Here is a 10,417-nt window from a genome sequence, read left to right as displayed (position 1 = left end):
CATCGCCTGTTTTATCCTGACAGAATAAATGAGTTTGGATCAGAACATCACTGGTTGTTTTGTCCAGACAGAATAAATGAGTTTGGATCAGAACAAGTTGTTTTGTCCAGACAGAATAAATGAGTTTGGATCAGAACAACACCGGTTGTTTTGTACTGACAGAATACATGAGTTTGGATCAGAACACCGCCTGTTTTGTCCTGACAGAATAAATGAGTTTGGATCAGAACATCGCCTGTTTTATCCTGACAGAATAAATGAGTTTGGATCAGAACATCACTGGTTGTTTTGTCCAGACAGAATAAATGAGTTTGGATCAGAACAAGTTGTTTTGTCCAGACAGAATAAATGAGTTTGGATCAGAACAACACTGGTTGTTTTGTACTGACAGAATACATGAGTTTGGATCAGAATAGGTGTCAGGTGGGTTTGACTGGGCAGGATACTGTCAGGTCCATCTTGATAAAAAAGACAAAATAAATCATTCAAATACTGAGTTATATTGTATGCTTAAAAAATGGAAAATTATACTATTTTATAATAATACAATTGCTCAGAGAAATATTTTGTTTAACAAGTAATAAAAACAATCTAAAAGATAGTGGTCAAAATGAATGAATTACCATATTGTTTTGTGCATCGTTGTCAAGGGTGCCAATGATAATGGAGGGCACTACAGTATGGGCGCGTTGGTCCGACAGGGAACCAGAGAATTGGTTTATGTGACATCAGGTATGTTACTGCAGGGTTAGAACCAACGTGTGCTGCATCAGGTATGTTACTGCAGGGTTAGAACCAACGTGTGCTGCATCAGGTATGTTACTGCAGGGTTAGAACCAACGTGTGCTGCATCAGGTATGTTACTGCAGGGTTAGAACCAACGTGTGCTGCATCAGGTATGTTACTGCAGGGTTAGAACCAACGTGTGCTGCATCAGGTATGTTACTGCAGGGATAGAACCAACGTGTGCTGCATCAGGTATGTTACTGCAGGGTTAGAACCAACGTGTGCTGCATCAGGTATGTTACTGCAGGGTTAGAACCAACGTGTGCTGCATCAGGTATGTTACTGCAGGGTTAGAACCAACGTGTGCTGCATCAGGTATGTTACTGCAGGGTTAGAACCAACGTGTGCTGCATCAGGTATGTTACTGCAGGGTTAGAACCAACATGTGCACCCTCTGGACTGAACAACAGGTACAAACCTCCTGTAAATACTGTGTACTCGGGAGGGAGAGTGAGACCTATGGACACACCTCTGTTACTCTGTAAAGATCGCTGATTACAGAACACACACACACACACACACACTCTCCTACACACACACACACACACACTCTCCTACACACACCACACACACACACACCACACACACACACACACACACACACACACCACACACACACACACCACCACACACACACACACTCTCCTACACACACCTACACACACACACACACTCTCCTACACACACCACACACACACACACACACACACACACCACACACACACTCTCCTACACACACACCACACACACACACACTCTCCTACACACACACCACACACACACTCTCCTACCCGCCCACCACCCCATCCTCTCCCTCCTCCTACTCTCTGTATAGCGCTCTGAGGTTATGAAAGCCCTGCTGCTCGCCGATTGGTCGTTGCTTTAGGAACTCCGCGTCTCACTATCATCACTCCATTCCCACTGCCAATCAGAGCGCCCGCTCGGCCCCTTGACGTCAGTCTCCTCTCCCCCTCGTCCAATCAGGCTCGTAGATAATACATGTACTTGACGCCGCACCGCAGCCTCTGGCTCAGGTAGACGGACCCACCGCTGCACCGAGGTAATATATTAAAGATATTATACTAATGTTCTTAAATCTAATCAATAACAAAACGACATTTACTTTATATTCTAACGCAGCAGGAACGTTTGCGGTCTAAGGCAGACTAGAGAGGCTATAGGGCGTAATACCGACGGTTAGGTTATATGGGTCAGATGTATGGCACTGTACTGTAAAGCTTTATAAATGTATAGGTGTTGTTGACCGGACAAAATAACGGGACAATGTAGCCAACGATCAGATAAATGCACTTGGTAAGAGAAACTCGATGCGGAGAGGAGTCTGCGTATCTAACCGACGCAGTTCTGAAACATTGCTAGCCTGCCCAAGGGACCCGGGGAATGTGTCGAAAGTCTTATAACTGTGTTGTTACCAGTTATTGTAGAACTATATTGTTTTAGGCTATATTATTTAACTGAGTTAAGGTCTCCTGTAAAGTTGCAAGTTGATGTTTCTATAACGTCTAGTCAGGATTGTAAACGTTTACTGACATTTTTATACTAATAATCGTATGATCTGTTAATCAGACTATTATCGGACATAAGAACTGTGAGTGTGTAACATCTCGATAACATATGAATTGGTCTGGTCCAATATGGATCTCAACTCAGTATCATTGTCCTGTAGTTATGCAAGCGGTCATATTCCATAGTGATGATCACTTGTCCTTATATAGGCTTTCTCATTGTCAATCTGTAGTAATAATAATAATATTTAATTTGTACACATGAATCCTTAGCCCTGTATAATTATCTGTTATCTTCTATATTTCTTGTCATTTTTGCAGTATGTTATAAAATCTCTTCTGCTATGCAGCTTTTCAGACTGTTTGGTGATCACTGATCATTCTAGGTTCTGTCCTGTCACAGTCTCTATACATTAACCCTTTCCCCTGTATATGTATTTTATATGTCCTGGTTATAGGTTCTGTCCTGTCACAGTCTCTATACATTAACCCTTTTCCCTGTATATGTATTTTATATGTCCTGGTTATAGGTTCTGTCCTGTCACAGTCTCTGTACATTAACCCTTTTCCCTGTATATGTATTTTATATGTCCTGGTTAGTCCAGGGGTTTTCCCTGTATATTTCTATATGTCCTGGATAGTCCAGAGGTTTCCCCTGTATATTTCTATATGTCCTGGTTAGTCCAGAGGTTTTCCCTGTATATTTCTATATGTCCTGGTTAGTCCAGAGGTTTCCCCTGTATATTTCTGTTATATGTCCTGGTTAGTCCAGAGGTTTTCCCTGTATATTTCTATATGTCCTGGTTAGTCCAGTGGTTTTCCCTGTATATTTCTATATGTCCTGGTTAGTCCAGAGGTTTTCCCTGTATATTTCTGTTATATGTCCTGGTTAGTCCAGAGGTTTTCCCTGTATATTTCTGTTATATGTCCTGGTTAGTCCAGAGGTTTCCCCTGTATATTTCTGTTATATGTCCTGGTTAGTCCAGAGGTTGTCCTGGTTAGTCCAGAGGTTTTCCCTGTATATTTCTGTTATATGTCCTGGTTAGTCCAGAGGTTTTCCCCTGTATATTTCTGTTATATGTCCTGGTTAGTCCAGAGGTTTTCCCCTGTATATTTCTATATGTCCTGGTTAGTCCAGAGGTTTCCCCTGTATATTTCTGTTATATGTCCTGGTTAGTCCAGAGGTTTTCCCTGTATATTTCTGTTATATGTCCTGGTTAGTCCAGAGGTTTTCCCTGTATATTTCTGTTGTATGTCCTGGTTAGTCCAGAGGTTTTCCCCTGTATATTTCTGTTATATGTCCTGGTTAGTCCAGAGGTTTTCCCCTGTATATTTCTGTTGTATGTCCTGGTTAGTCCAGAGGTTTTCCCCTGTATATTTCTGTTATATGTCCTGATTAGTCCAGAGGTTTTCCCCTGTATATTTCTGTTATATGTCCTGGTTAGTCCAGAGGTTTTCCCCTGTATATTTCTGTTATATGTCCTGGTTAGTCCAGAGGTTTTCCCTGTATATTTCTGTTATATGTCCTGGTTAGTCCAGAGGTTTCCCCTGTATATTTCTATATGTCCTGGTTAGTCCAGAGGTTTTCCCTGTATATTTCTGTTATATGTCCTGGTTAGTCCAGAGGTTTTCCCTGTGTATTTCAATCCAGAGGTCTTTTACCATCTTATTTATTTTGTGCAGCATTTATTTCTAGTCATTTAAAAACAAACAATATGGTAGTTATTTGATTCATGACTATGTCCATGGCTATGCAGTGTGTGTGGTTGACTAGTCTGGTTATTAATATATTAAACAGTATTGTGTTTGCCCAGTCCTCTCCCTGGTCAGAGACAATCAATATTCATCTGTGTGTCTGTGTCTGTCTGTGTCTGTGTCTGTGTCTGTGTCTGTGTCTGTGTGTGTGTGTGTGTGTGTGTGTGTGTGTGTGTTCTCTGTGTTTTCCAGTCTCCTCCCAGCCCATCCCCACAAGCCAATCAGAATGGAGATGAACAGCACGGCCACCATCTTGTCCTCTGCCTTCCTGGCCGTGGAATATGTTGACGCTGTCTTACCTGAAAACCCTCTACAGCCTTCACTACAATACGCCTGGGGGTAATAGGACTATACTACTACTATACCACTACTACTACTACTACTACTACTACTAAACTACTGTACTACTACTAATATACTGCTACTAAACTACTGTACTACTACTACTATGCTATTACAAAACTTATATACTAATACTATACTACAACTAATATACTACTTCTATACAATTGCTATACTAGTATACTACTACTATACTACTACTAAACTTATATACTACTACTGTACTACTGTACTACTAATATAATACTACTGTACTACTACTATACTATTACTATAATACTACTACTAAACTACTGTATTACTATAATACTACTATACTACTACTAATCTTCTGTACTACTACTATAATACTAATATACTACTGTTACTACTACTATACTACTACTACTACTACGACTTCTACCCATATACTACTGTACTACTACTAAACTACTATACTATTACTGCTACTACTACTACTACTACTACTACTACTACTACTACACTAATACTACATTATGACTATAATACTACTATACTACTGCTACTAAACTACTACTACTATTGCTATACTACTACAATGCTACGACCATTATACTACTACTAATACACTACTATACTACTATTGCTACTATACTACTACTTCTATACTACTACTACTACTACCATACTACTACTATACTACTACAGTTTTACCTGACAACCTCCAGCCCTCACTACAGCATGCCTGGGGGTAATGAATGACTGATTGAATGACTGATTGACTGACTGACTGACTGAATGAATGGCTAAATGACTGGCTGACTGACTGACTGAATGACTAAATGGCTGACTGAATGACTGACTGACTGAATGACTGACTGAATGGCTGAATGAATGACTGACTGAAAGACTGACTGACTGGCTGAATGGCTGAATGAATGAATGACTGACATGGCTGAATGAATGACTGACTGAATGACTGACTGAATGACTGACTGAATGGCTGAATGAATGACTGACTGAAAGACTGACTGACTGGCTGAATGGCTGAATGAATGAATGACTGAATGGCTGAATGAATGACTGACTGAATGACTGACTGAATGACTGACTGAATGGCTGAATGAATGACTGACTGAAAGACTGACTGACTGGCTGAATGGCTGAATGAATGAATGACTGAATGGCTGAATGAATGACTGACTGAAAGACTGACTGAATGGCTGACTGAATGACTGACTGGCTGAATGACTGACTGACTGTCTGAATGACTGACTGAATGGCTGAATGACTGACTGACTGAATGGCTGAATGAATGACTGAATGGCTGAATGACTGACTGACTGAATGGCTGAATGAATGACTGACTGAAAGACTGACTGAATGGCTGACTGAATGGCTGGCTGACTGAATGGCTGTCTGAATGGCTGACTGAATGGCTGACTGAATGACTGACTGACTGGCTGAATGAATGACTGGCTGAATGAATGACTGGCTGAATGACTGACTGACTGGCTGAATGGCTGACTGAATGGCTGACTGGCTGAAATAATGGCTGACTGACTGACTGACTGGCTGAATGGCTGACTGAATGGCTGAATGAATGACTGAATGAATGACTAAATGGCTGGCTGAATGGCTGACTGGCTGACTGACTGGCTGACTGAATGGCTGACTGGCTGAATGGCTGACTGAATGGCTGGCTGACTGAGTGGCTGACTGGCTGACTGAATGGCTGAATGGCTGACTGAATGGCTGACCACACCCAGTTCCAGGCAGACAGACAGACAGACTGATGGACATATCATTTGATTAATTGATTGATATCTGTTGATCTCTGTCCACCAGGTATGTGAATGAGAACTACACTAAATTCCAGATCGCCACCTGGGGTTCTCTCATCGTCCATGAGGCCATCTACTTCCTGTTTTGTCTACCTGGTTTCCTGTTTCAGTTCCTTCCCTTCATGCAGAAGTACAAGATCCAACCGGTAGGTGGTGTGTGTTAGATCCAAGTAGGGGGGGGGTAGATCCAACAGGTAGTTATTTTTTATAGAAGAAGCAGTGGAATTTTTAAAATGCTCTCTCTCATCCTGTGTGTGTTGTGTGTGTTGTGTTGTGTGTGTGTGTGTGTGTGTGGTTGTGTGCTGTGCTGTGTGGTGTGTGTGTGTGTGTGTGTGTGTGTGTGTGTGTGTGTGTGTGTGCAGGACAAGCCAGAGACGTGGGAGAAACAGTGGAAGTGTTTCAAGATGCTTCTGTTCAATCACTTCTGTATTCAGCTGCCCATGATCTGTGGGACGTACCACTTCACTGAGTTCTTCAGCATCCCCTACGACTGGGACAGCATGCCACGATGGTACAGCCCAACACATACACAACCTCCCCTACGACAGCATGCCACAAAGGCTGTTCTGTCTATCTCTCCCCTCCCCAGGCCCTACCTGCTAGCTCAGTGTCTAGGCTGTTCTGTCTCTCTCTCCCCTCCCCAGGCCCTACCTGCTAGCTCAGTGTCTAGGCTGTTCTGTCTCTCTCTCCCCTCCCCAGGCCCTACCTGTTAACTCAGTATTAAGGCTGTTATGTCTCTCTCTCCCCTCCCCAGGCCCTACCTGCTGGCTCAGTATAAAGGCTGTTCTGTCTCTCTCTCCCCTCCCCAGGCCCTACCTGCTAGCTCAGTGTCTAGGCTGTTCTGTCTCTCTCTCCCCTCCCCAGGCCCTACCTGTTAACTCAGTATTAAGGCTGTTCTGTGTCTCTCTCCCCTCCCCAGGCCCTACCTGCTAGCTCAGTGTCTAGGCTGTTCTGTCTCTCTCTCCCCTCCCCAGGCCCTACCTGTTAACTCAGTATTAAGGCTGTTCTGTCTCTCTCTCCCCTCCCCAGGCCCTACCTGTTAACTCAGTATTAAGGCTGTTCTGTCTCTCTCTCCCCTCCCCAGGCCCTACCTGCTAGCTCAGTGTCTAGGCTGTTCTGTCTCTCTCTGCCCTCCCCAGGCCCTACCTGTTAACTCAGTATTAAGGCTGTTCTGTCTCTCTCTCCCCTCCCCAGGCCCTACCTGCTAGCTCAGTGTCTAGGCTGTTCTGTCTCTCTCTCCCCTCCCCAGGCCCTACCTGTTAACTCAGTATTAAGGCTGTTCTGTCTCTCTCTCCCCTCCCCAGGCCCTACCTGCTAGCTCAGTGTCTAGGCTGTGCTGTGATAGAGGACACCTGGCACTATTTCCTCCATCGCCTGCTGCATCACCGCAGCATCTACAAGTACATCCACAAAGTGCACCACGAGTTCACTGTGAGTACACACACACACACACACACACACACACACACACACACACACACACACACACACACACGCAGGCACAAACACATACACACACACACACACACGCAGGCAGGCACAAACACACACACACACACACACACACACACACACACACACGGCAGGCACAAACACACACACACACACACACGCAGACAGGCAGGCACAAACGTACGCACAAATGCAAATGTATGTAGCGGTTAAGGGTGTTGGGCCAGTAACCGAAAGGTTGCTGGTTCGAATCCCTGAGCCGACTAGGTTAAAAATCTGTCAATGTGCCCTTGAGCAAGGCACTTAACCCTAATTCTCCTATAAGTCGCTCTGGATAAGAGCGTCTGCTAAATGACTAAAATGTGAAACAAACTTGCTATAACCTATCTCTCTTTGTGTGTGTATATGCCTGTGTGTCTGTATGTCCCCTCTCTCTCTCTCTCTCTCTCTCTCTCTCTCTCTCTCTCTCTCTCTCTCTCTCTCTCTCTCTCTCTCTCTCTCTCTCTCTCTCTCTCTCTCTCTCTCTCTCTCTCTCTCTCTCTCTCTCTCTCTCTCTCTCTCTGTCTCTCTCTCTCTCTCTCTCTCTCTCAATTCAAATCTCACTCTCTCCTCTCTCTCTCTCTCTCTCTCTCTCTCTCTCTCTCTCTCTCTCTCTCTCTCTCTCTCTCTCTCTCTCTCTCTCTCTCTCTCTCTCTCTCTCTCTCTCTCTCTCTCTCTCTCTGTGTAGTCTCCATTTGGCATGCAGGCAGAGTACGCCCACCCAGCTGAGACAGTGATCCTGGGGTCTGGGTTCTTCATCGGCATCATGGTGTTCTGTAACCACGTCACGTTACTGTGGGCATGGGTCGCCTTCCGTCTGCTGGAGACCATCGACGTACACAGGTACACGCACACAAGCACGCACACACACACACACACACACACACACACTCCTAGAGACTGTAGGAAGTGGTGTAGTGGAGGGTAAATGCACGTAAAGATCTCCAGATGTACCATGTTGTTCTCTGGTCTGACCACCAGGGGGCTCCAGATCTACCATGTTGTTCTCTGGTCTGACCACCAGGGGGCTCCAGATCTACCATGTTGTTCTCTGGTTTGACCACCAGGGGGCTCCAGATGTACCATGTTGTTCTCTGGTCTGACCACCAGGGGGCTCCAGATCTACCATGTTGTTCTCTGGTCTGACCACCAGGGGGCTCCAGATCTACCATGTTGTTCTCTGGTCTGACCACCAGGGGGCTCCAGATCTACCATGTTGTTCTCTGGTCTGACCACCAGGGGGCTCCAGATGTACCATGTTGTTCTCTGGTCTGACCACCACATACTACCTTATGTGTAGGTTATGTGTATTCATATTCAAATGTTAAATTAACAAAGTTCCTTTCTCTCTTCCTCTCTCCTCTCCTCCTCCCTCCTCTCTCATCCTCTCTCCCTCCCTCTCTCCTCTCCTCCCTCCCTCCCTCTCTCTCCTCCTCCCTCCCTCCCTCCCTCCCTCCCTCCCTCCCTCCCTCCCTCCCTCCCTCCCTCCCTCCCTCCCTCCCTCCTCCTCCTCCTCTCTCCCTCCCTCTCTCCTCTCCTCCCTTCTCCTCCTCTCTCACCCTCCCTCCTCCCTCCCTCCCTCCCTCCTCCTCTCCTCTCTTTCTCCCTCCCTCCCCTCCTTCCTCCTCTCTCCCCCCTCTCCTTCTCTCTCCCCCCTCCCTCCCTCTTCTCCTCTCTCCTCTCCTCCTCCCTCCTCTCTCACCCTCCCTCCCTCCCTCCCTCCTCCTCTCCTCTCTTTCTCCCTCCCTCCCCTCCTTCCTCTCCTCCTCTCTCCTCCCCTCTCCTTCTCTCTCCTCCCTCCCTCCCCTCCTCTCTCCTCCTCCTCTCCTCCCTCCCTCCCCTCCTCTCTCCTCCCTCCCTCCCCTCCTCTCTCCTCTCCTCCTCTCTCCAGTGGGTATGACATCCCTCTCAACCCTCTCCACCTGATCCCGTTCTATGCCGGAGCTCGTTTCCATGACTTCCACCATATGAACTTTGTAGGGAACTACGCCTCAACCTTTACCTGGTGGGACAAGATACTCCACACGGACTCCCAGTACAACAGACACCTGATGAGCAAGAAGGATCAGTAAACACACACGGACGCAGGCATACAGACGCTCACGCAGACAGACACACACACACACAAACACGTGCACTTATGAATGCACGCTTACACACACACTTCATGAAGTGTCAGAACTGGACTCCTGAGTGTGCAGTGCCTTGTGGGAAAAGAACACACTAAAATAGAGTAGAACACTCTTGACCAATAACATCAAGCCTTGTTTGGTCTTGACCAATAACATCAGCCCTTGTTTGGTCTTGATCAATAACATTCAGGGTTGGGGTCAATTCCATTTAAATTCCAGTCAATTCAGGAAGTACACAAACATTTCAATTCCAATTCTCTTCAATTCTTTTCAATTAGGAACATTTAGAATTTGAATTGGAGTTTGGTTCACTTTTTGAATTGACTGGAATTTAAATTGACCCCAACCCTGATAACATTAGGCATCTTTGGGGATTGAGGCTGAGTTTCTGTATAAGCACTTTGGGACATCTGCTGAAGCTTTCTAAATATATTTGATTGATTTATTGTCTGGTATTGACTCTTGACCAATAGCATCAGGCCGTTGTTCCTGAATAAAAACATTATTCTGGTGAGATTATTATTAATCATGTATTTTTCTTCACTGTTCATTGTAATTAAACCTTTTTTTACAAGTTGGA

At 45.2% G+C, this 10,417-nt stretch overlaps 1 protein-coding gene across 1 annotated transcript; it reads left to right on the top strand.

Annotated features, from left to right (window-relative positions):
- Window positions 1–1,767: 1,767 nt before the first annotated feature.
- On the top strand, window positions 1,768–10,417 carry LOC121563070 (methylsterol monooxygenase 1-like). Its single transcript, XM_045218221.1, has 7 exons — window positions 1,768–1,846; window positions 4,260–4,406; window positions 6,219–6,360; window positions 6,577–6,725; window positions 7,519–7,645; window positions 8,394–8,548; window positions 9,597–10,417. The coding sequence occupies exons 2-7, from the start codon at window positions 4,294–4,296 to the stop codon at window positions 9,775–9,777; spliced, it is 867 nt and encodes a 288-aa protein (XP_045074156.1). The 5' UTR covers window positions 1,768–1,846; window positions 4,260–4,293; the 3' UTR covers window positions 9,778–10,417.

The sequence above is a fragment of the Coregonus clupeaformis genome, unplaced genomic scaffold, assembly GCF_020615455.1.
Source record: "Coregonus clupeaformis isolate EN_2021a unplaced genomic scaffold, ASM2061545v1 scaf1445, whole genome shotgun sequence".
NCBI classification, from domain to species: Eukaryota; Metazoa; Chordata; class Actinopteri; order Salmoniformes; family Salmonidae; genus Coregonus; species Coregonus clupeaformis.
Note: the sequence above shows the minus strand (reverse complement) of the source record. Positions and strands in the feature narration are given on the sequence as shown.

Excerpts from the sequence above, each read along its gene's own strand:
- LOC121563070 (XM_045218221.1), top strand. The coding sequence starts at position 4,294 with ATGGAGATGAACAGCACGGCCACCATCTTGTCCTCTGCCTTCCTGGCC. Across the intron at positions 6,361-6,576 it reads AGAAGTACAAGATCCAACCG|GACAAGCCAGAGACGTGGGA; the intron begins GTAGGTGGTGTG and ends GTGTGTGTGCAG. Across the intron at positions 6,726-7,518 it reads TGGGACAGCATGCCACGATG|GCCCTACCTGCTAGCTCAGT; the intron begins GTACAGCCCAAC and ends TCCCCTCCCCAG.